The 25,638-nt window shown below is 42.0% G+C and overlaps 2 protein-coding genes across 9 annotated transcripts; one reads left to right on the top strand and one right to left on the bottom strand.

The window, feature by feature from the left end:
- LOC129602052 (melatonin-related receptor-like) lies at nucleotides 1–25,618 on the bottom strand. Of its 4 annotated transcripts, XM_055501006.1 has the most exons (12): nucleotides 7,895–8,032; nucleotides 7,429–7,752; nucleotides 7,112–7,288; nucleotides 6,542–6,741; nucleotides 6,053–6,281; nucleotides 5,603–5,646; nucleotides 5,119–5,347; nucleotides 2,628–2,792; nucleotides 2,092–2,324; nucleotides 1,077–1,302; nucleotides 554–603; nucleotides 1–486 (listed from the first exon to the last, which is right to left on the bottom strand). In XM_055501006.1, exons 2-7 carry the CDS (start codon nucleotides 7,508–7,510, stop codon nucleotides 5,207–5,209), a joined length of 873 nt encoding a protein of 290 aa, XP_055356981.1. In that variant the 5' UTR covers nucleotides 7,511–7,752; nucleotides 7,895–8,032; the 3' UTR covers nucleotides 1–486; nucleotides 554–603; nucleotides 1,077–1,302; nucleotides 2,092–2,324; nucleotides 2,628–2,792; nucleotides 5,119–5,206. The 4 variants fall into 4 exon arrangements, with proteins under 4 accessions (XP_055356981.1, XP_055356980.1, XP_055356978.1 ...); XM_055501005.1 differs by lacking the exon at nucleotides 7,895–8,032 and having other exon boundaries at nucleotides 7,429–7,861; XM_055501003.1 differs by lacking the exons at nucleotides 5,119–5,347; nucleotides 5,603–5,646; nucleotides 6,053–6,281; ... (2 more) ...; nucleotides 7,429–7,752; nucleotides 7,895–8,032 and adding an exon at nucleotides 3,730–4,307.
- LOC129602050 (uncharacterized) lies at nucleotides 9,840–23,033 on the top strand. 5 transcript variants are annotated; one of them, XM_055501001.1, is made up of 4 exons: nucleotides 9,840–10,024; nucleotides 19,556–20,828; nucleotides 20,891–21,264; nucleotides 21,319–21,499. In XM_055501001.1, the coding sequence occupies exon 2, from the start codon at nucleotides 19,579–19,581 to the stop codon at nucleotides 20,824–20,826; it is 1,248 nt and encodes a 415-aa protein (XP_055356976.1). In that variant the 5' UTR covers nucleotides 9,840–10,024; nucleotides 19,556–19,578; the 3' UTR covers nucleotides 20,827–20,828; nucleotides 20,891–21,264; nucleotides 21,319–21,499. The 5 variants fall into 5 exon arrangements, 3 of the variants coding, with proteins under 3 accessions (XP_055356976.1, XP_055356974.1, XP_055356975.1); XR_008692343.1 differs by lacking the exons at nucleotides 19,556–20,828; nucleotides 20,891–21,264; nucleotides 21,319–21,499 and adding exons at nucleotides 22,642–22,919; nucleotides 22,977–23,033; XR_008692344.1 differs by lacking the exons at nucleotides 9,840–10,024; nucleotides 19,556–20,828; nucleotides 20,891–21,264; nucleotides 21,319–21,499 and adding exons at nucleotides 16,585–17,354; nucleotides 22,642–22,919; nucleotides 22,977–23,033.
- Nucleotides 25,619–25,638: the final 20 nt, after the last annotated feature.

Genomic DNA, 25,638 nt, shown 5'->3' with positions numbered 1-25,638 from the left:
CGTTAGCGTTACTTTTTATCTTGTTGACGGCCTTCTGCCCAATAAAGCGCAAGCGAACACAATAATATGTAAAATATTGTGCACAACGCAAGCACACAGATAACAAGTGCTGGCAATTTTCCTTACATTTCGGCACTCTCATCGTAATCCCGTGCATGTTTAGACTACAGTCATGTGATGCTGACTTGCTGACTAAAAAATAAATAACAAATTTAACACGCTAAAAAAGGTCAAACGTTCTGAAGCACCGCACCGGTGCTGCATTTAACAATACACTGACGTACTAAATCGCTGTTTCCAATTAAGAGAAAAGACCACAAGACCGTGTCCCTTAATCGTCATCGTCCTCGCTTGCCGCAGTGCCTCCACTGTTGCCGCTCTTGCCACCGCTCCTTCCGCTGTTCCGCTGTCGCCACCAGTACTATCTTTCCGCTTGCGGATTTTAAACCAGTAATATAGTCCGCCGGCCAGCGCAGCCAAAGCAATCTGTTAACGAAACGAAATGCACTGGTTTAAATGATAGTCGCAACCATCGGCGCAATTCTCTCCTTACCACTCCACCAACTGCTCCAGCTATCAATCCCATGTTTGATCCGCCGCTTGCTGAAAACCCATTAGTACACTTAGCGACAGTTAGGCTAATACAACTAACACATTTTTTGTTTGATAACGAACAACTACCTACCGTACTCGGTGTGCACCTTCAAGAAAAATAACGCGAACGATCCCATCGAATTTGGGGAAGCAAATGATTAAAAATAGTAATAATAAGAAAATGTTTGCGTCTTTCGACGTTTCGGCCCATTTCGCATTCCGAACATTTTCACAATACAGACTACGGGTATTGTAATTTTCCTACGGGTAATGTGGGACATCGCCGAGAACACCGTGTCTCCGGTGGTACACGAATTCACACTGTGAAAGTGTGCTGAATGCATCGAAGTATCAGGAAACATCGAAGTATCAAAAAACTTTGTCATGTTACATTTTTTTGGCCTTGTGATGCCATAATTAAATCTAAATCTCCTGGCTGTGAGGTATAGCAGCCCTCTTATGGGAACCATGCTGGACATTACCTGCAGCTGGGCCAGCGGAACTGGTATCGTTTCCATTCAGGCTGCTATCGTTTGCAGCTAGTGCCGAAGTGACGGCCGCAACAGGACCTTCCGTGCCCGCTGGTGCGGCACTGATGCCGGCACCCGGAGGAGCGACATCGGAAGCATTGAGCTTCGCTAAAACATCCGTGAGGGCATTGTTTCCCAGAACGTCTTGTTTGGGTACGTCAGCCGCTGTGAAGTTCACCTATGTGAAACAACCTAGTTCATGATCGAACGTTTTACACCATTCTAAACCATCGTCTCATATCTTCTTTAAACGCTAGCTTGCACAAAACCGGGGCGAGATTAAGAAATTTGAAGTAAAACTGTAGGTAAAATGATTTTACACCCTGCAGAGTGTGCGGGAACGGATTTTAAAACACCCTCTCCAAAGTATGTGCAGGCAGGACTGTACTCTAGGGGTTACACCAGTATTAGCATGGCGTTGCGGCAATGCATGCGGTCAAATGAGGCGCGGTACATAAGCACCATATTTAGCCACAACGTAACCTCCAGTCGGCTGACGGCAGGAAGTACAGGGAGTGATGAGCTAAGCAACCGTCAGCCCCTTTTATATACAATGTCATTCTCTTGATAAGGAACTGGTGAAGAACTGACATCGCGTGCAGTTTGGAATGTGGATAGCAGGCCAAATCACTCGGCTGCAGAATGTCACAAAATAAGACAAACTGTGTGAGGGAGAGCGCGAGATCGGAAACTCCCGTGCACGTACGTACGACTACTGCACAAATTTTGTACAACGAACCCAACTATATCCGCTAGATAGCCTTTTGTGAACTGTAGCGATGGCCCTGTACGGTTGGGTATGAAGGTCCAGCTGTTTCAGTGAAGTATCCTTGCGATTAGGTTTTACGTACACAAACTCCATTAAGAGAGTATACGACCATTTTCCCTCGCATCTGCTAACGGTATCCGCTCTTGTACCCACTCTAAGTCTACAACCGACCAATAGTACGCTGTTAAATACCCGTACCGGCATGGTAAACTGCGTCATCACTTCGTCCCACGTCATGGTGTTGCAGCTATCATGGCCGCAGATACAGCGACGTGTTGTCGGCACCCCGGGCAAGGTGGGGTCTACTCCGAAGTCCGAGCGTTCCATTAAAAAGCAGAGAAGTTTCTTCCCTTTACTCTGCACCACAGCCCATTTCTCCGCGTCACCTTGTATAAACGGAGGTCCAGAACACTGTCGATACATTGTCGGCACTAGAGTATAAAAAGTTAGTATGCAGCATAGAACCTGAACTACAGTGCAAGACTAAAATTATTAATGGTCGCATAATCCCATATCCAGTTACGTATTGGTACGCATGTGGCGCAGTGTAGTGTAAGAGAGCCGGATAGTAGTGAATTGTACGAGAGCCGCGCTGCATGCGTACGACGGTACGAGTACTGAATGTGGATAAGAGAGTATACGACCATTTTGTTCCTGTACTTGCTTGCAGTTAAAGTCTAACTGATTTGATAGAATGTCACATTAATATTTACTATGCTCATTATGCTGATTACCCAGTGCATTTTTGTCCGTGGAATTCGGTCGAGCTCTGTATCCAGAAACAACCACGCAGGTTTGTTGGTTAGGCGGACAGGTAGCTACAGTGTCAAGACTGGGATCCAGGCATAACTTTGGACCTGTGTTCTGCGGACAAAACGAGCATTTCAGTGCGCTAAAACCTGAAACATAAGATCATAAAATAAACGCAAAACTTTTAAAGCTGTACTCTGTAGTCTGTACTACACCATAAAATGCATGGTGTACTGTGATATACCATAAATACATCTGACAATGAAATCATAATATGTAACCGACCAAAACATCCGCAAGAGCAATACCAATAGTTTGGCGGGCATCTAAACTGGCAAGCCGACTAATATGTCCGAAAACGAAAAGGGCTACAAAACGTTCACCGCAGGTTTTCCTACCAAACGTTTTCGGCGTTGCCGTTTGCGGCTAAAATGTGCTGAATGTTTTCGAGCCGCGGGCACTTTGATCGGCCCACGAATAATGGCCGTATATTTAGGTCGGCTTACATCTTCCGCATTAGATATACTTCTACTCTTGGAAAAACACGATTACATGTCCAGCTGCCAAAATAAATGGCTTCGATTCTCTCCGACACCGCACTGATTTTTGATTAATAATAAAAGCAGTGCGGCCATAATTCGTATGCGACCAAACTTTGGTCACCAAAGTTTCTGGCTCTGAGCACGCAAACGTAGATCGAAAAGACAAAACAAAATTTGCTCTGCCAGAACTTTGTAAGGGAATTTTTTCCCATTGTGTTTCAGTCGGCTTAATGAACCCAAAATGCCGTCCATTGCAACATTCGATCGTCCGACTTTCGTCGGTTACAAATGTACGTAATTATACGAGCACAACAACAAAAACACAAACATTTGAAAATTTTTTCTTTCAATCGATGCTTTTTTCAAAAAAAATGCCATGATAAAATTATAAAATTTTTTTGTAAACTGTATGTTTAAATGCAGTATAAAAACTCAGAATTACCTTGGCGAAATTCTGAAGTACGTAATAAAATGCAGTGAACGCTTTAAAATATGTATGTACATGAACGAGAAAAGAATCAGCTCTATTTTAAATACTTTTCACCTGGCATAAGCAGGAAAAATGGCCAAACTCCGGCAGTAATCGCAGTCAGCAGGTACTCAGGTAGAACACCACTTGTTGCCTTCATAATACTTTGTAATAATTATTACAGATTCTCGAAAAACTGTTGCAGCAGCGATTATAAATCAAAAAGGAACATAGGCTTTTACGTTACATTAGAGCGCAAGTGCGTGAAATAGAGACCTTGGCTTATATCATAAATTATTGTTTCTTCGCCATTCATCATTCACGAAAAGATTTTAATGATTCGAGCACACGATTTTCCGCATAATACAGATTACAGAATATTCTGCCTTAATATAGTCCGGACAAGATCCAAAAAAAGGGCGGTTCTGATGCCTTCTGTTGCTCATAAGGTACTGCATGATTTTCAACAAAGTGCATGGAATACGATTTGAAGATCAAACAAGTTCGAGTAAAACAGCTTCCACATATGTGATAAAAATATTACGAATTACTGGGCAATACAATAATTATTATAGTTCGCTGATGTCACAGTAAGTACAATACACACTGTATATACCTGCTTGCTGAGAAGGATGTACCTAAAATGCTTGCACTTTTTCTGGCACCAGCGATGATCGTTGAGCGCCCGGCAACATTCATTTTCGAATACAGCGCACTGTTTGCTTAATTACTCGTATTTACTTAGATACCTGTGTAATTATTAAATTTTTATGGTACATTATAGCACTGATTTATTTGTACAGTATGTGCAGGTTTATTTAAATAAAAAATCAATTGACTTTCTTAATTAATTTGCTAAATAAGTTAACACTCATTTTCATTACCATGCATATAAAATTTCGGGAGTGCTGTAGCGGTCGCCCCTAGTCTTACGCAGTCGTAATAGCCATAATACCGTGTAGGCTAAGCGCTGATTTATGTACGAAAGAGGGCTTGCCAAAGTTCGTATTTCGAAAGGTTGCGTGTGGAGCTTTGTTACCGTACTGCCACCGATTCTGGCTCTTCATTGACATAAGCCAAGGCCCAGCTGGCAGTCTCGCTAACTGAAATTGTCATCGCTACAATCACTGGCAGTGCTTACTGAGTTGCGCTCACAAAAACGATGGTAACCGAAATTTTTGCCTTATTTCGTGAATCGGCTCGATTAGATTATCTATTTTTTTAGCATTGCATACTGTAGCGGTGGATGAAAAGTGCCCCACAGTGTAGTTCACGGAAAATGCCGCGCCCATTACACACCCTGCTTGATGTTGATGCAGTATGTGCATGCACATGAATGGTGCACAATCTGCGCATAAACCATGACTTCATCGAACCGGTGCAGCGCTAACTGATGTTGTGTAAGCTGATAATCAGAGTGCAATGAAATGACATTTATTAAAAATGCACATTCTTCATGATTACCGTCACATGGCTTGCGGTCACCACCACAAGAAAGGGCATGCGGAAATACGAGAGTTCAGGGACAGTGTTAACGCTCGTTGACAGTATTTTAATCGTCATCGTCGCCGCCACTAGCATCTGTTTCCCCGCTATTATCGCTCCCACCGCTGTCGCCACTCTTCTTCTTTTTCTTCGGCTTCCGGAATTTAAACCACCACAACAAGCCACCAGCCAAACCCGCCAAACACAACTACACAATAAAACGCAATTTGCTTCAGGTAACCGTTCCTGCCCATAAAGGTTATATAGTCTTATACTTCAACAGCCCGGAATTCGGCAGTTATCTTGCCGGATAAAAATGTCACACTCAGTAAACGATTAAACCTGATTATAACGTTCGTTCTGGTTATTATAACAAAACCGTACTGCAGTAATTAGTAATACTGCAATTTTTTTGGCAGTTAATATATCGAGGTGTTTACTGTTTACATATACATATACTGACCCCTCCAACTGCTAGTCCCGCAATTAATCCCGCGTTAGATCCACCTGTTGCAAAAACAATACATTGCATTAACTTTATCTAAACAATAAGTTCCATGTCCGGATAAAGCTTTTTCAAAAATTTTTACATTAAACAGTTTATTGTAAAAAGTTTCATTCGCAAAAATAAATTCAGTTATCAAGAGATATTCCTCACTGTTACCGCTTCAAATTTCGCAAAAAAGCGAGCTGATTATTGTTAACTTATAGATAAGTCCGAATTTGAAGCGCCTTTTTTACCGGAGCGCAGTTCCAGCTTGTTTTCAAATTATTGCCTTCAAAATTCGCTTATACGAATTTTTAATTTGTTCCTGAACGAAATTATGAATATACTCATCTTTTCGGTCACTTTGATTTTAATTTAAATTAAGACGTTTTGTCTCACCATAACCGAGAGAATTATTTATATTACCGCCAGCATTCGCAGCATTAATGTCACCGCTCGCGTCAGTCGTTGCATTGGCGTTGTCGCTAACCGTCATGTTTTCATTGGCGGTGGTCATGTCAGGAGAGGGTGTGATTGGACCCGGAGTGGTAGCGTCGGGAGGTGGTGTCCAGGCGGCAGCGGCCTCCGCCACCTTGTCCAACGACATATTGCCCAGCGGCTGAATTTGAGGAGTGTCGCCTTCCGTACGGGGTTCCTGCAGAGTTCCAGCACACAATGTATCAATTAAAAATTGTGAAAGCTGACCAGTCGGTCCGTGGTTCAACGAACCAGTATAATATCTACAAGCAGCATGCGAAAAGGAACACAACAAAATCGCAGCCACCAAATTGGAAAAGAAACGCGTCTGTTTGCGTCATATACGATAAAACAAAGCACCCACTGTCTTTGGTCTTGAATTGCGTCGTCAACACTGACGGAAAAACTGTGGAAACAAAATCTTTGTTTCAGTGTTACCTTAAAAGTTGGCAGGACCATGAGCTCGTCCCAAATTTTACTGTTGCATTTTTCCGTGATGCATACGCAGCGCCGGTCCACGAAGGTCAGCCGATTCAGAATGTAACAGATCATCGGCTGACCTTTGGCGTCAGCGTTGAACGCAGTGAGGTCGTCTTTGCCTTCGTAATCCCTCGAGCATCGCCGCGTCATTATAGGTACTGCATAAAATAACAGCAATTACGAGTATTCAGTCATTTGGCATATTTTGGTAGTTATATCTGTAGTTTTCAAAAATTAGTAAAAAAATTGTGTCAGGGTGAATTACCGCTGTATAATTTGATTTTTCTTATTTTTATTTTCTCATTGCATATAAATTAAAATTTTATTACTGCACTGGAAGAAACGATAGATCGTCTGTCTTATCAACAAAATATTCAGCTTATAAAATTTAATAATTAAAATTCAGCTTGTCTTGATTTTTGTTGAAATAAAAAATCTTTTCGCAAAAATGCAGTGATTATTATTTATTATTGAGCATAAAACAGCAAAAAGGTTAAGAGTGTCGAAAGTGGCCGGTAGTTTACACACCATACGAAGACACGCCAGTTTCCTTATTCGTTCTGTTCCGCAATCCTGTGCTGATGACGCAGGTGACAACGTTTTCCTTACATGTCATCAATTCCTTAGGAACATCTTTGGGGGGATTCTGACAATTAGCGGGGTCCTTGTTCTCGTCACATGCGTAGCACGAAAACGATTGGCAGCCTGTCAAAATATTGTTCAAAATCGGACACCGTCTTGGCCGTCATTATTATGGCTCACTGTTACTTAAAACTTTTTAACGAAGTTTTGCCTTGGACATTGCCAAGAAATGCAGGTCCTGAGATCTATGGAGGGCTTATGACCTTTCAGATTTAGGAGGAACAACGCTCCCACGGTGATCCCAGCATGAACAAATGCTGTGTGATATAGACGCTTCCCTCCCATTAATCATGCGATGAAGGCGTATATCGCACTATCGTATCGCCCATCGAGAACTCCATAGTTCCATGGTTGGCGCACGGAGGCTGTCGTTCTTGCTGATTTTTGATCACTCAATCACATCATGACCAACAGATTATACGTGATTTTCTTCTGGCAACTGGCATTTTGTTGAATAAATGCAGGGAGTACGTCAAGAACTGGAGGCTTCAAGCGACAATCACGCAGCGCATCGCTTGTGATAAATACTGCAGAATAGTATAAGCATTAGTAATTATTTGTGGTGAGTACGCTGTACGCATACATTGGCTCCAATATTCCCGTTAGGGTAATAATATTTTGTATCTAAGTGCCAATTAATAACAATAATTACGTAAATAAATACAGTACTTCAGTTATTGTTGATCACATGATCGTGGGTCGAGACTCGAGAGTACACAGCGCTTGTACGAGAGTTTAATACCCATAAAAAAACTAATGAAATGAAATGTGAAATTGTGAAATGCGCCCAATGTGAAATTTTTGCAATATCACGTACAGTACGGTGTTACTTTACAACAGTTTAATAATTACGGACAGCACTAGAAGAAACAGTATACTGTATAAACATAAGATGGCGTCGGTTACGTCATAAACTGGAGTTGGGAGCTGGACTTTCTAGTTACAATTCGGTTGTGCTTTTTGTACTTGCAGCTCCCAACTGCAGCATATGATTCAGCACAACTGCAGCATATGATTACTGCATATGTACACGTATAGAAGTACACTAACTAATTTACTCACTTACTGATAATCACACACACACGCTGGTGCATCTGCTGTGCATACCTCAAGGATGCTCGCAGCCCAGATGCAGCTACCTGTGCAGCCGTGTTGCACGCGTGCAAGTGGTTGTTTACATTCTTTACCGCATGGAGCGGCATTGGCACATTAGCGCAACTGGCTCGTCAGCGATGGTGCTGCATACCATGCGCGTCTCTTATTGATTGAAAACACTTATAGTAATGCTGCGCACTTATAATATACAAATTATTTGTCAACTTATCGAGTAGTTTAATTGCTTAACTGGATTGTGCACGGCTTATATATAATTGTGAAACTTGACATGCGCCCAATGGTTGGAGTACTGTACGGATGGATGGATGGTACTGTACTATATGGATACTACTGTACACTGTACAGTTATATTGGTTTACTTTCACTGCTTGATTCAACAAGTTGTTTACATTCTTTTACACTATGGAGGAGCACTTTAACGCATCTGGCTCGTCAAAGCCTTTCAACGCATAGTAAGTGAAATATAATTACTTTTCAGTGGATATTACTAGCTGCTCTATTCTCAATTTATTTATACATATATAATCATGGAAACTAACAGGTACGATGGAATATTATCTTCTTTATTACTGTACATTATGCCTGTAGTGTGTAATCAATTTTGACAATTATTTGCAGTCTACTGCGTGCATGCTTATGCGTGCGTGCAGATCAACTGGAAAAAGTCCGCCAGGGTCGTTGCAAAATTTTTTTCCACTGGAGCCAAAGCCACGTTTCTGTTAACGATTATCTAATTGCAGAATTTATGAATTTCTTGTACACGAAGTAAGTGAAGCAAGTGTTTTAGTTTATATTACGTTGTAACCCATGCTGTATTTGTCATGTGTACATAGTTTCGGGGCTGCTATAAACTACGAGGGTTTGAGTGGGAAAAGTTGGCCTGAACTTCTCAAAGAATTTTTCCACCTTGTCAACGGTATGGCGTAATTTGTTGATTCCGCAGTTTCCTGATTACAAAAATTATTATTATATGCTTGTATGTTTGCTCAATGCTTTATAACAAAAAAATACATTTCGTAATAAAATCTAATTATCATAATTAATGAGTAATGTATTGTACAGTATTGCACTGTATATGTAGTATGTACCAGATACTTTTAAGGGTAAACGTTCTTTACATTTCTTAATAAATTTAGCACTAATGCTTTGTAATGCCAGGTAACAGAAATATGCAACGATAGCTTTTTTTTGTAATTTTATTTACTGCTGCATTTAGGTTCCTAATAACAGGCGCAATTCTGTTTTCAGCAGTATGAAGAGTATCAGCATCTTTTGCACCTAATAAATTAATTTTTCCAGAATGGAAAATCATCGCCGTACAACCTTGAAAGCCGGACTCGCATGGCCGGGAAATATTTCAGGTTCAAACATGGCATCAGCTTTTGCTCTTATTGAGTTGTATAATTTCTCTAAACTAAGAAATTTCCCAAAATTGAAAGTGGCGACAATGTTAACAATTCTTGGATTCTTTAACGATGCTTTTGATAGCCGTATTTTGCAGTTTCCGGTAATAGTGATCCAATAACGCGAGAGCATCACTGATGGACTTTGCACCATTAACTGTGATCTTGCCGTTGCGGTACACTTGGCAGTGCGATTTGTAAGGACGAATGGAACGGAGAAGAAGCCCGGAAAATTTATGTGGTGCATAATGAGCAAGCGGAGCGCGTTCGGATAAGCTGGGTAAGTCAATTGCGCAGCCAAGGTCAGCAGTTGCAACAACGTTAGTTATTTTCGCCATTCAGCCAATTTGCAAATGTCTCCGCTTTTGAAAGCGTTGTTTGTGGTAATGAAGTAAGCTCCTTAAACTTCGGGCACCCAATGTCTTCAAGATTAAACACTTCAGGCAAATAATTTTCCAAAATCTTTTGCTTTTCCAACTTTACAAAAACGTCAAACGCGCAGGTCGTTCACCAATAAGCTCCAGCATATCCTGAATCGCCCTGGCGATGTCCAAGTATAAATAGTCTCCACGATTATGCCAGACAAGTCCGTGTGAGTGACGCGATTGGCTCCTAAATTCAACGCGGTAAGGATTAAAGTGGGATGGAATGGTGAATGTGTAGCACCTGCTAACACTAGTTGGGCAATCACAAAATGCCAGCTGTTTTATAAGCCGTTGGGAGCCAGCGATAAACCAATCAATATCTAAGACAACCCTCCGCTTTGAAGTCTCCATTCTGTTATCGGTACGCTAGCAATAGCTCCGCCCTTTGGAAATGGACTTAAATAGGTATCCGCGCACGACAGCTGATTTGAGATTCCGACTACCCGCTTCAGTCCTTGTTGTGGGGCCAACGACTTCGGGGAAAACGACATATGTGTCAAAATTAATTATGGAGCGCGATAAATTATTTGACCAACCATTTGGACGAATTATTTTGGTGTACGGAGAAATGCAGCCAGCCTACGAAGTGCTTCAGCGCAAAGTCCCTTGGATTGAACTGACAAAAATATTCAACAAATTGTGGAGGATGAAAATTATTTTGATGGTAAACAAAATATTTTGTTGATACTGGATGACGTGGCAAGTGGTTTGGTGAAAAATGAGCATTTGGCTAAACTTCACTCAAAAAAGTACACCATAAACGGCTTTGTGTATTTCTATTATTCAATAACCTATATAAACAAGGGTCTGCTATGAGACGTGCATCTTAATGCACAATATCTTATACTGTTCAAAAATAATCGTGATGTGAACCAAATCAAGATTCTAGAAAGGCAGACTGGTTTAAAACATCTCAGCGGAGCTTACGAGGAAGTCGGCCATTTCAACCTCTCATTCTGGATATGAAACCGGACACACCTGCCTATTTAAGGATTCTGTTCAGCAATATTACCGGGAGAGTTGACTAAAATTTACATTAATCCACATACGACAACCTTGCCCAAGAATGTGTGATCAGATTTTAAAAGACTTTGCACCGTTTCTCCTTACCCTGCGATCGCTGAAACCCAAGCAGCGTCGTTTTCTTTTGGAAAATATTTCGAAACGACAACTTCGCTGTTTTGAAGAAATTTGTTTGAATTTGGTAAAGAATTCAGTGCCTCTTACCACCGATCAGCTAAAGGTGTGTCAGCGTTGGCGTCGACCATTAAAGCTGATTGCCCTCAAAAATATCCTTTACGAAGCAAGAGGGAAATTTTATTACAGCGCGGAGGATTCTTACCTGCGGTTCTACCTGTATTGGCAGCTGTTTTGGGAACTGCCTTACTGAAATGAAACCGAAGTGCATTATATTGTTCCCGCGAGCGAAATGAAAGACTTGCAAGTGACATTTGTTGGTCGTATTGTAACGGATGTCCAATTACAACAGCAGCCCACTGCAGTTGGATATTGTAAACTGGACGATTTGATGAGAGATATAATTTCACGGAATACGCTAAGCGAATGGGAGAAAGCGGAACTGTTATCAAGAAACTTGGCTCGCTTTTTGGCGCTGAAAGAGTCGGCGTTCGGCCCTGACCAAATGGTTATTCCGCCTCCAGCATCTGTGCCCCCCATTCCAGTACAACTATTAAAGAAGCCGTGGGTACCCCCTAATATGCCTGATCGTATGTTAGATGCTTTCCCTCCTATTCCACCTGCACCCCCGGCAAAACGCAAGCGTGCAAAGCGAGAAGTATTTGATGAAAACACTTTACAAATCGAAGGTCCCATCGGTTCAAGAACCAAATCCCAGTTCAACTGGATGACTATTAATAACAAATGAGTGGTGGTGGATGCGTTCCCTTTCTTTGTCTTTGGGTGAAGGTATGACATGGAACTGCACATCTAGCTGTTGCGATGGATCAAGCAGTAGCGACGACGAATACGATGGCCAATCTACTGCTACGACAAGCGTATCTGAACCTCAGCACCCGGGCAGCTTAACAGGGATTCAAAAGTTTCGCAGCCACTTTCCACAAGCACCAAACTATCAACAAACGCGGGAACAGCTGAGCATCTGGATCCATATACAGTCCACAAATCTCGACGCAAAAAGGTTCAAAAGAAACCCCGTAGTTGTCTCAAACCTGTGGAGCAATATCAAGCCGATCTGGCAGACATGTCAAAATATGCGAAGCAGAACAAAGGATACCGTTGGATATTGTTTGATCGACGTCTTCAGCAAGAAAGTGAGCTGTCAACTACTAAAGAATAAAAGCGGTCTAGAAGTAAAACTTGGGTTGGAAAAGGTGTTGCAGAACTCGGAGCTCCCATTAAATTGCAAACGGACAAAGGTCTTGAATTTTACAATAAGGACGTTAAGAGTTTTGACAGCCTAAAAGGTTTTTTTTGTTCTCTTCTGAAAATAAAGCAATCAAAGCATCCTTAGCTGAAATGGCATACGCAATCTCAAGAAACGAATATGGAAATTGTTTCGACACCGACAGTCTAAAGTGTACTGGGACGTTCTGGGAGATTTGGTAAACAGTTACAACAACGCAATTCATTCTTCGCATAAAGTCACGCCTAATGAGGACGAAGGTCCAATTTCTCTGCAAATATTCAATCGACTATATGCAGAATTATTATTGGGAAAGCAGAAAGCCAAAGTACAGCGTAGGTGACACAGTACGAGTAGCCATCGACAAAACACTTTTTGAAAAAAGGATATGAGTCAACATTTAAGGAGGAAATTTACAAGATACACCAAGTATTACCACAACAGCCTGAGCCCTCTACGTATTACTGGATGAAGACGGGACTTAATTGCGGAAATATTACGAAGCCGAACTCAGTCGTGTCAGAAATGGCTCATAATAGCTTTTATGTCACGCTTCCATCTGATGCCTGTATGTTAGTACCCTGCAACGGAGTACGAACTGCGTCCAGTCCGATCCGAACTTAAAAAAGTTTTATCCGAACCCAGTCCGACTCGAATTCTAAAAAATCGTACCCGATCAATCCGATCCGAAAATATTTTGGCCAATCCGAACCCACTCCGATCCGATCCGAAAAAATTTTCGAAAAGAACAATTTATTACTTGGATTTATTACACATCCCTACATTAAAAAAATTTTTAGTGCCATGTTTCGGTAGCAAAAGATGTTCAGAATTCAGAAGTACAATTTTCTTGGGCATACAATGGGTACGCTGAGGATCTACATATACAAGAAATAGTTTTTAGATAAATTTAGTTTTTTAGCACTACAGTGTCGAAGCATCTGGGGAGGTTAGTTATTATAGCGTATGTGACTAATAATGTACAACTGTTGTATGAGTAAACTGTCTGAGTGTAAAGTGTAAACTTTGTGAGTGTAATCTTAAATCAAAAAAACCTATCCCATCTCATTTAGCCTTACCTAAACACTCATGTCTCTTCGCCTATAAAATGGCAGTCTGTTACTGTTTACGGAAGGAATGGAATCTTATTCTTAACGACTTCTTACGACCGATCGATCGACCGAACGTTATTAAACTACTGCCAAAACCTGTTGTTGTTACGTTCCCGTATTTCCGTTATTCCTACACCATCATAACTTGATTACAGTTAGATCAAGTTAGGCGACTGGGCCGCCGGAAAGGCAATCCAGTACGTAGCGTTTCAGTCCACGTTGTATTATCTATCCTCACTGTCGGGAATCTGTATCAGATCTTTTTGTTGTATCCGGTTCACCCCACGGATTACCCACATATTAGCCAGGGTCAAAAAAAGGGAGAGAAAATTAAAGGAAGGGATGTATCTACACGTCCGGAACTAAAATAATTGGTAGTTTCATGTATTCTTTAGGACCTTAGAGTAAGTTTAGTTAAACGTATATAATATTACTGTTATCTTAATCTCCAGGATTAATCCAATTACAAGTGCTGCAAATAAAAATGGGAAGCCGGTGCCTAGTGAAACTGACTGAGCTGCACAACACACATGTGATCCATTTAACGTACTGTAGTAGTTATACTAAAATTATTTGATAAGACGATAACAAATAACGACATCATAACAATCATAAAACACTCTAAATATTCAAAAGTGTCCGGAGAATTAATAAAAGGAAATGAAAGAGAATTAACAACAGTTTACTAAACAAAAGCAGATACTTCAGTGCAAATTAATTAAGCGCAAATGGAAGCATCGCGCGAAGCGCGACGCTGACGAAAATTTTTGTTTTGAAGGCCGGTGAAATTCAATCAAAATTAATTAATAATATTTATTTAATTACGGATTATTCGGAGTCTCGATTGCATCCGAACCCGATCCGATCAGGTGCACAAAAACTCCGAAACCACTCCGACTCCGAATTTTCCAGATTGAAATCCGTCCAATCCGGTCCGAAAATCGGAGTGGGTTCGGAGTGGATCGGATTTCCCAGTCCGTTGCAGGGCTCTACTGTATGCAACAGTTCCCAAAGAATAATGCAGCTGAATGGACCACAAAGTTAAAGAGCGTGATATCGCTACCGGGACAATGGGAAATGGCATTGGTGGAAATACAGTATCCTAATTCAATGTACAATTTACCCAGTCCCCAAACGTTGCACGTTGACCAAATTACTTCTATGGATAGCAACGGTGTTTTCGCTATGGAGAGGGACACAATTACGGTACCTGCAGGGATCTATGAGAAAAGTGACATCATTAATTTTATCAACAGTAAAGTACCACGGTTAAAGCCATTTCGCGATTCTTCAGCGAAAGAACAGGCGGCTTTCAACTAGAATTATTTGCAACCGAGCCCAAGCTCAAAGTCAAATTTCCCAGCGTACGTGTTTTCTGGATTTTCCTCCCTCATCTTTGCATCTATCCCGTATGCTTGGATTTAAAGAACGACGATTTTCTGCTGCACAGTCTGAACAATATGAAAATTTTTTAATGGAAAAACAGATTTTGCTTCCGCAGCTACAACACTGTCCGACCAGCTGAAAGCCCTGGCAGAGTTGCAACTGTTGGAGACGTCTATAACAATGACAGCAGATAAGCCCGTAAATATGCACATTGGGAACCAGTCAATTTTTGTCTACTGCAACAAGTGCGACTACAATATTGTGGGCGATGAAACTATGCAGCTTTTGCGCGCTTTCCCCATTAAAGCAAGTGTTCCTCGCTTCGAAATTGTTTCCGAAAGGTTTGAGGATCCACATTATTTACCTGTTTTATACGATCGACTGGACACTATTGATATCAACATTGCAACTGATCTCGGAGAAGCGGCAATTTTTCAGACTGGAAAGTCAATGGTAAAGCTGCATTTCCGCCCCATTCAGTATTACTATCGCTAAAAATGCCCGTAATCCTCTTTGAGCCGTCACCATCGTTCTATCTGGATTTATTTGCGGGGGCCGCCACGGGCGCTAGTAGCCAGCACGGCTATGGAGCCGTCATGACACGCTATCGCGGGAGTTTAATGCAAAATGGCAGCGGATTTATGCTACCTAATTTCCTGCGCGCAATGTTTAGTAAATTAGCGCATTTTGCTGCCCCGGTTATTAAAGCAGCGGCACCACATGCCAGAGCAGCAATGGAAGCAGCAAAGCCCCACTTACGCGACGCAGCGACAACAGTTTTAAGTGAAACATCCAAGAAGGTAGGAGAAAATTTCGGAAGCGTTAACTGCGCAACCTCAACAGCAAGGAGGCATCAAACGGCTCAAGCAGCAGCACAAGAGGACAAAAAAGATAAAGAAACCTTCCTTCCGACTTAAACGGCTTAAACGGATTCCCCCAAGAGAATTTGAGGACGCATTTTAAAATGGCTTTTATTTTGGAAGGAAGCGTGCCAGCTATGCAGGTCGAGTCGGATTTATTCTCCGTTCCGGCCACTCTAGCGGATTTTGTGCGGACAGAAGAAGAACGCATTCTACCAACATCAGGGCAAACAGAAGAAATTAGTTCTGGAGAAATTTCCTTTACATTCCCCTTCAACGTCGGCGCTGCTAGTGCTACCGGAAATTACGCTAGAAATGGATATTGCAATCAAAAAGCAAATTGCAGGACTTGGTGCGGCTACGCATATTGAAAACACGGATCTGGTAGCACCAGTGAACTTGATTGCGCATTCTATATTCAGCTCGGTAGAGGTAACAATGGCCAACCGCCTGATAACTAATTCCACCCCATTATATGCCTACCGAGCGTACTTGGAAAATTTGTTGGGGTACACACCGGCTGCCCTAAAAGCCAGGCAACAAGTGCTGGATTTTATATAGACACTCCCGGGTACCTAGAAGATCATGCCAATAACGCTGGAGAAGTAACGCGAAAAGCTATGTTTGTGACCAACGAGTACGTCCCGTTCAGCGCCAAATTATGTACGGACATTTTTCAGCAGGGAAAAATTTGATCACCGGTGTACCGCTACATGTGCGCCTCATTTTGAATAAGCCGGAATTCTACCTGCGTACATATGCCAATCTTCCAGTGGATACCTTTAAAGCATACATTCGCAATCCGCGGTTGTACGTCAAACGCTTTGTGCCTAATCCGGCATATTTGTCTGCGCTTACTGCCCAATTATCGACAAAGACTGTGAAATACCCTATTGAGCGAGTGTGTATGCGTGTTAATGATATTGGTATGATTCAGAGCACAGTGCTGGCTAATTTACATATTGGAGCAGTACCCAAATGTGTTTTTGTGGGATTTGTAAAAAGCTCGAGTTTTCACGGGCTGCGCCGAGGTAATCCGTTTAACTTTGAACATTTCAATCTCAACTATATAAGTGTCGAAGTCGACGGACAGTCGTATCCCGCACAAGCCTACCGACCAAATTTCGCCACGGGTGATTATTTGCAATCATATGACGGTCTGTTGGAGACGCTCGGCCGCTTGCACGCACCGGACGGGGCGCTGCCTTTCGACCGTAAAGCATTTGCGGAAGGATTTTCTATTTGGGGATTCGATCTGACACCTTCACGGACAGGCCGGGGACCGATGAGCACCGTGCGCCAAGGAAATCTATCAATCCGCCTGCAGTTCGCCGCCCAATTAACTGAACCAATTATGGCCATTACGATGATGGTGTGGGATAATATTATTGAAGTCAATTCACATCGCCAGCTAATTGCGGATTTTACAGCGTAAAAACCTAACGTAAGTGTTGTAAGACTTAAAAATGCCGTGTTGTTGCCTGCGCGGTAAGCTTCAGGGTCGCCAGCGGGGGTGGGCGCACCGTCGGCCCCTTTTGACGCTGAAGAGAATCGTGACGGATGTGGTAAACAATGGGCGACCGGGCGCTTCGCGCTCTCGGTCGCCGTTGTTACAGGACAAAGTGTAAAAAAAAAAAAATTCAGATTTTATTTTGAATGCAGATCGGCACTAAAATGGACACTGCTGAAATCGACCACGTGCTACGTTCAAGTACCGTGACGAAAGATGCTTTATTGGTGTATTTGCTGCGGACATGTTACCACCGTCCCTGCCAATGAAGCTGCCATGGGCATGCGTTGTCAATACTGACGAAGCTGCAAAGCCAGGCTCGCATTGGTTGGCGTTCTACCAGGACGTCCCGGGAAAATTGGAATATTTTGACTCTTATGGTCACGAACCGAGATTTTACGGCATCCATATTGAAAGTTTTTGCAAGAACGCCGAGTTAGTTATTTCGCAAGCGCATCGTTTACAAATGGAATGGAGTACCGTGTGCGGACAGTACTGCTGCTTTTTATTCTAAAACGATGCTCCGGCGAGTCATTTACCTCTCTTATTCATTTGTTCACCAATAGCAAATCGTCGAATGATCGAATGGTTTGTGCTTATATTAATCATTATTTTGATTTGAACACTGTAATACGTGATCGCTCTATGATAATTCAGTCTGTTTTCCGTCAAATAATGCAATAAAGTCTGGCCATCCAAACCCTTACGTATGAGTGTAGGTGTAGTTACTTTGTACCGCAACAAATTGCAGTGCAACAAAATATTACACTACAGCAACATTGCGCTGCCATGTGGATGTTTTGTTTCGAAATATAAACAGGACATCGCATTTTGTACTCGTGGTCTTGCCAAAACATGTGCTTCATAGCAGTTTTTCCTTACTGCATCTATTTCTATTTGGCGAAGCAGAATGGTTTTCGAATTGTTGTGGACATCAAATGGTATAATCGTAATGAGAAGTCAATTATAACGGAACTGGCAATTAGTTCTGTTGATTTCCATTGTCTATATTACACCCGATTTTTGCTTCCTCCGGATAATTACATTGTTAGCAAGTACGGCATCAGTTCCACGAATGTCGATGAAATATTTGTTAAAGATTTCTCGGACCTGGAGATTCAGATAAATCGAGCGTTCAGAAACTATCTGCAAAACGTTAAAGACCCCCTAAGCGTTGTTTTCTACGCAAAAGGTTCAGAAAAGTGCGGTATTATCCAGGATTTATTAAAATCTGATTGCATCAACTTGGACTCGTTAGGCTGCCCGCGCTTTTCCGATTTATGCAATGACAGATGCTACAGTCCCAACAAAGCGCAGGCTTACTCAAACTGGATGCTGACTCAGTATCTAAAAAGTTCCAAAAAATGCTTGCTTTGCCGCATGCCGATCCCCGACACTGGCGTTCGTCATCATCGACGATGGCGCAGTCGAATTTCAAGACCAGATCTAAATTACTATTCGGGTACGTGCTCAAATTTTGATGTTCTTTTTAAAACATTTCTGACAAGGTTTACGAAATTGCAGATGAACAGGGTAACAGGTGCTGCATCCGTTGTGGAGCTGTATTCATTTCCGGTGAGGACCGCACTGAACAAAAAAGGATCGCGGATATTAACATGCCTGACATTTTTAGCGCATGAATCATTGAGCGATCTGTTTGGAAAATTCAGATGATAACAAAAATGCTGTAGCGGAATTTATTCATATATAATCTGAGTATCTTGGGTGCATCTTTGAGACTAGTAAAATCACGTTGCCAGAGCTCGTCTTTACGATGACGCAAGTACCTGATCGTGTACAGGGCAACTCTAACGCCTGTACTAGTAACCCACAGTTTGCTGATACCGCACTTTTCAATCATGATTATGCTCTTCTTGATCATAATTATACTGTACCACGAGCTGATCTGCCAGCTTTGAATATAGCTGACGAAGTCGATCCAGACTTGAATGACATTAAAGATTATTATGTGCTCGAAAATATCGGAGCAAAATATTCCCAGAAATTTTCAGTTTCGTTCGAAACTTACAAATGTACAGTGACGGGGCTGGATAATCTATCGTTCAAGTATGCTGTTAAAACGATAACACTCGTTTTGAAAGATATTCTGGAGAGTGTGATTGCTGCGATTCCAGCGCATAACCTGGTGCGAATCCGCATGTATCAAAATGCTCTGCAGTATCCAATTTGGATGCCACCTATTCGGCGGGACCAAATAACAATTGAACGGTGGATGACGACAATAAGGCGGATTCTAAACTCTAATCAGGCTTTTCTGCTAGACGAATCATTTGAACTGTCAGTCCAGCACACTGATTTGCCATCCGGATCATGCAGAAAAAATGTATCAAAATTGTTGCAGCGGATTTTAGACAACAAAAGATGTATTACCCAGATTCGAAATACGGACTGTTTGTGTATGGCCAGGGCTATAGTTGTGGCACAAGCGCATGCAGATGGCGACAAAGAGCTGTACACAAAGCTTTACCGAACCATAAAGTTGCAAGACCAGAAGACAAAAGAATTATTGTTGACTGCCAACCTGCCAAACAGAGAATTCAACGTGCAAGATATTCCCCGCTTTGAAGAAGTTTTACCGAATTATCAGTTTATTGTGGTATCTGTGGATCATGGAAATTCTATCGTCTACTGCGGCGCCTACTGCGAAAAGCGAATTATGCTGCTGCATCACGATCAACATTTTGATGTTTTAACATCTTTACCGGCCTATTTTGAGCACCACTATTACTGTTACCGTTGCATGAAAGGCTACGATCAAAGACAGTATCACCGCTGCGAGTTCAAGTGCCACCAGTGTTTGTCTGCAACTTGCAAAATGAATAAGCAAGAAACCATACACTGTCTGGACTGTAACCGCGATTTCTATGGGCAAGATTGTTTTGACAGACACCAAGCTGGGAGCAGCACCATCTGCGCAAATTTTTTCATTTGCCGTGAGTGTAAAACCTTTGTCTCCATGGTAAATCGCCGTATGAAGACCAATTACGATACAATTCATGGTGAGGACAATGACCAGGACCACGATATTGCTAAGGAAATCGAACTAGATGTTGACGATCAGCAACATCGATGTGGTGAGGTTTTGTGTGCGACTTGCTCGTTATTCTATATGCCGGAGGAAAACCATGTGTGTTATATGAAACCCGTGGAATTTACGGATAAAGAAAAGGCCAAGCACCATAACGACAAGCTGGCATACTTTGACCTGGAAACATATCAAGACGAGAGTGGAGAATTTAAAGTCAACCTAGCGGTGATCGCGACAAAAAATGAAAAATTTATTCTTCCAAAAACGGTAATATTAACGGCGACATTTCACAAGAACTTGGCGATTTCATTTTCAGTGAGCGTTTCCGTGGCTACACATTTATGGCGCACAATTTGAAGGTAGCGAAAGTCAACACGTTAAGTAACTTCTTTATTAAATAAATTGATAATTTATTTTTCAGGGATTTGATGGATACTTCATTTTGAATTATCTCGTGAAAAACGGCGTTATTCCACGTCCGCTTATTTTCAACGGGAGCAAGGTTATGCAGATGGACGTGCCCAAACTCAAAATAAAATTTCGTGACTCTATGAACTATGTACCATCATCGTTAAAAAATTTTGCGAAAGCATTTGGTTTGCAAGAAACCAAAGGAGATTTCCCACACAAACTTAATACCCCTGAAAACTGAAATAAAATAACTGCTTGGCCCGATCGTCATGACTATGGCTATCAGTCTATGAAAAAGAAAGAACGAAAGCGCTTCATGAAATGGTACCGCAAAGAGCGACGCCGTCACAGGAACAAATTCGACTTTAATGCACACTTTATCAAGTAAGCTAAACCCTTATGCTATTTACAGAATCGAACTTATCCGATTCGTTTTAGGTATTGCTCACAAGATGTCCTCATTTTGCAACAAGCGTGCGAAAAATTTCGAGCGCTTTTCCAACAGGTAACCGATGGATTATGCCCATTTGCGTCTGGACTAACCACACCCGGCATGTGCAATTACTTTTGGAGAGCGCGAATGCTGAAGGAAAACCAAATTGCGTTGATCGGCCCTCCTGGTCAGGGCAAAAGTCATCTGTCAAAGGAGAGCGTTGGCTACGCTGGATTGAAATGGAAAATGATGTAAAATTGCAAAAGAGCATCGAATCGGTCACTGGACTGTGGATGGTTTTGATCGGGATACAAAACCGCTTACGAGTTTTTAGGTTAGTCAGCTCGATATAAATGTTATCGATCACATTCAAAACGCAATTCACCTTCAATGTTTTTGTGCAGGATGTATGTGGCACGGCTGCAGCGAATGCACAACAAAAGCACGCTGCATCCCTTTCTGAAACGGCCAATGGAGGAAGTTAACAAAGCAACTGCCTTACGCCTTGAAGCTATCAAAACTATGGGCTATTCCGTAGTTTCGATCTGGGAACACGACTATGATAGCCGGCTCACTACTGACCTGGAATTTCAGAAAATAATTCAGTTGACCGGTATTGAAGAACCTATGCACCCCGAGACGCATTTACTGGTGGCAGGACAAACGCTATCAAGTTGTACCACAAGTGCGATCCTGGAGAAAAAATCTATTCGCTCGACGTTATCAGCGAATACCCTTATATTAACAAAAATCTACCTTATCCGGTGGGACCGCCTGTTATCATTACTAAAGATTTTCCGCCTGTGGAGAGTATTTTGGAATAATTAAATGTCGCGTCATTCCTCCACCGTCGTTGTTTTTTACCGGTGCTACCTTACAAAACTGATAAACTGACTTTTCCTTTATGCGCTAAATGCGTGACGGAACGCGTAAGCGAACCATGTTCTCACGATGATGAGGACAGGGCTCTGGAAGGAACTTGGTGCACTCCAGAAATTCATCGAGCATTAGAAGTTGGCTATCGTATCGATAAAATATACTCGGCTTGGCACTATCCAGAACAAATGCAGTATTTATTCAGAGAATACATTGACCTGTTTTTGAAGCTGAAAACGGAAGCTTCTGGATATCCACCACAGTGTCAAACGGAAGATGAAAAGACAGATATATTCAAGAATTCCTTGCTAAAGAAAATATTCTACTGGATAAAAGAATATTGCGAAAAACGACGCATTGAGAGCTCTTTGCAAGCTTATGCTAAATAGTTTTTGGTACACATGTGAACTTATTTAATTTGTGCATGTTCATTATTTTTACGCTCATTGCAGGGGAAAATTTGGTCAACAGGAAGACCGATCCAACACGGATATGGTGGAAAAGAAAGAGGTATTCCATGATTACTTGTTTTCTAACAAGTACGAAGTCGCCGGGTTCGATTTGGTCACCGATGAAGTTATGGCAGTTCAATACCGCTCCAAGAAGGACTACATTGCGACGAGCAAAAAGACCAATGTTGTTATCGCAGCTTTTACGACTGCGTACGCACGGCTACACTTATTAAAATTCATGGAAATGGTTGGAGACCGTTTGTTATACCACGATACAGGTGAACGCGCGAAACAGTATTATCGGCAAATTGCTCATCCACTTCTTTATTTTGCAGACAGCATTTTCTACATCCATAGAGACGATTTGCCCGATCCACCAACGGGAACGTGCTTTGGGTGATTTGTCCTCGTCTTTACAGCCTGACGAGTACATTGACGAATTTGTAGCGCTTGGTAAAAGAATAATTATCTAGATAATAATATGCGAGCAACTTAAAATGTTATTTCTTTGTTGTCCCAGGACCAAAAGCTATGCTTACCGGACAAATACTGGATGTGAAACGATAAAAGTCAAGGGATTTACGTTGACACGGCAAGCGAAAAACAGCTAAACCTGGAAAGCCTGAAAGAGATGCTACTGGAAAGCCTGGCACCACCGGACCAGCCAAGCGGAATTACCGTGAATTATCCGTTCAACATAACACGCAATAAGCGCAAGCTGGAAGTTTCGTCGGCGGAAATTAACAAACGATTTAAACTTACTTACTCAAAACGTAGAATTGTTGACTCTGATTTTAACACTCGCCCATGGGGTGATGTTTCGATTGAGTAAATCATCAACTTCCAGTGCGGTGCAATTGTTAATAAAGGTCCTGACACTGTGGCTTGCTCCGAAAAATGCTTCCAGCAGTATTATAAGAATTAACATAACAATAATGCAAGTCCCCACCACGGCTTCGCAAAAGTTTTTTTTACACACAATGCGCGCCATTGTAGCAAAAGTCACTTATTTTTTTTTCTAGGTTTCATGCGTTCCGTGGTGCCTTTAATACTTACTTCCTCCCGAAAGACTGTAATTAGTTAACTATTGTATAAAATTTTAACTACATATATATATATATATATATATATATATATATATAGTATTATAGTATGCACTATGGACATACACTATACAATTGTGATGACTCATATTCTGGAGTTGGAAGCTGTAGTCATAAAGTCCAACCGGGAATTGCAGCTGGAAAGTGCAGCTCCCAACTCCAGTTTATGACGTAACCGACGCCATTTTATGTTTATACAATATACTGTTTCTTCTAGCACTTACAGAGTAATAATTCATAAGTTATTTTCGACATGTGCCCGAGTAGGATTAATGATTTTACTCGCTTCTGGATGTATCTACTACGTACTGTACAAGTCGTACTGTACTTAATTCAAAAATAGTTAAAACTGCTGCTTCCGAATAGTCTTCCGAATTTTCCCACTAGGCAACAGCATCGACAATTCCAGCAAGCTGTGTTATTCCTAAAACAATCTTTTAATAGCTTTTGGACTTCCGGAAGACTGGCATGATAGATTAGAGGGTTGAAGACACAGCTGAGGTACTCTAAAACGATGCAGGTATGGAACAGAGTAACGTTCCAGTATCCCGTAAAATCCGCCACTAAAAAATAAATTATGGGCGGAATGAAGCATATCAGGACGCACAATGCCAGCAAGGCAAACAGACTGAACATTCTCCTTTCATTGTGGTGCTTCTGCTTGGTGGATCTGATATCCGCAACCGTTTCTCCTGTACCGTAGGCGGACGCTTCTGGCTTTGAAATGGCTGCAGCTGGAAAAGGAAAACTGGCGTCATCGATAATGTGTAAGTAAGTATTTTATTTTAGTTTGGGATGATGGATATCGTTAAACACTTTTTCTGATATGGACATCGTTTAATAAAAATTTCGGGCAAAGTGAAATCATCCTCGACTACTTAGTGAAAAGGTCAGTAAAGATTTACACCACAAAATATTCGTTTAGTACTCAAGACTTACTGAAAGTGAGCGAATTGCTAGGTGCATTTAGCACACGATTGCCTCGTTTTCGCAACATCCGGCGAAACAGTTTCGTGAAGATGACAACATAGCTGCTTAAAACGAATAGCGGCGGCAGATCGTAAGCAAGAATCTCCACTACCAAAGCGTAAGTTCGTTGAGCTCCAAAATTCACCGCGCACGGCAGGGTCATGCGATTATACCACAGCGCATCCATCACAATGTACGGCGCCGTTAGTGCGACTATCAGCAGCCACATCACCACGCACGCCACACAGGTGCATTTCACGGAGCGAATGTTTTTGTAATGAACCGGTGCGAACATGGATAGCAGCCGGTCAATACTGACCAGCATCACCGCGCACCCGGCACCGATGAAGAGATGTTTGGCGAGAAAGTTATAATAAGGACAGTATGCCGCACTCGAGCGCGGTGACACATTGAACCAGATGAAGCCGGACATACTGAACAGGGCCAAGCCAAGGTCACATATGGACACGTTAAGGAGATAGTACGTAAATGGACTGCGGATTGCAGCATCCTTCACGAAAGCGTAGATGAAAAGAATATTGTAAGCGATAGTTGCAGCGCATAAAACGGATACAACGGTTATTACAGGATACGGGATTGATGGTCTGGTTACGAAAGTGGCATTGGTGGCGTTAAGCGAACGGTTCATTAGCAATGCAACGTTCATTTTAAGCTACCTACAATGCGAGCAAGAAAGGAAGCTACGGGTTGAAGGTATGCGTTGTAGCGAAGACAGCGAAAACCGGTTTGTAAAGCTAGTACGCGCACAGACAGCCACACTCATACGTGTGTAAGTGAATGCGAGCGGATTTACCCACTCACACACACATGTGCGCGATCGATCGATACAGCAAGGCAGCACTCCGCTTGCGCTTTTTGGCAGCACCGGAATGCGCTGTCTTCAGTCTATTTATAGTCACAACAA

Source organism: Paramacrobiotus metropolitanus, unplaced genomic scaffold (genome assembly GCF_019649055.1).
Source record: "Paramacrobiotus metropolitanus isolate TYO unplaced genomic scaffold, Prichtersi_v1.0 Parri_scaffold0000316, whole genome shotgun sequence".
NCBI classification, from domain to species: Eukaryota; Metazoa; Tardigrada; class Eutardigrada; order Parachela; family Macrobiotidae; genus Paramacrobiotus; species Paramacrobiotus metropolitanus.
The sequence above is the reverse complement of the archived record's forward strand: the minus strand, read 5'-3'. Positions and strand labels throughout refer to the sequence as shown.

Excerpts from the sequence above, each read along its gene's own strand:
- LOC129602050 (XM_055500999.1), top strand. The coding sequence starts at position 19,195 with ATGACGCAAGTACCTGATCGTGTACAGGGCAACTCTAACGCCTGTACT.
- LOC129602052 (XM_055501002.1), bottom strand. The coding sequence starts at position 25,380 with ATGAACGTTGCATTGCTAATGAACCGTTCGCTTAACGCCACCAATGCC. Across the intron at positions 24,479-24,683 it reads TAGCAATTCGCTCACTTTCA|CTGCAGCCATTTCAAAGCCA; the intron begins GTAAGTCTTGAG and ends TTCCTTTTCCAG.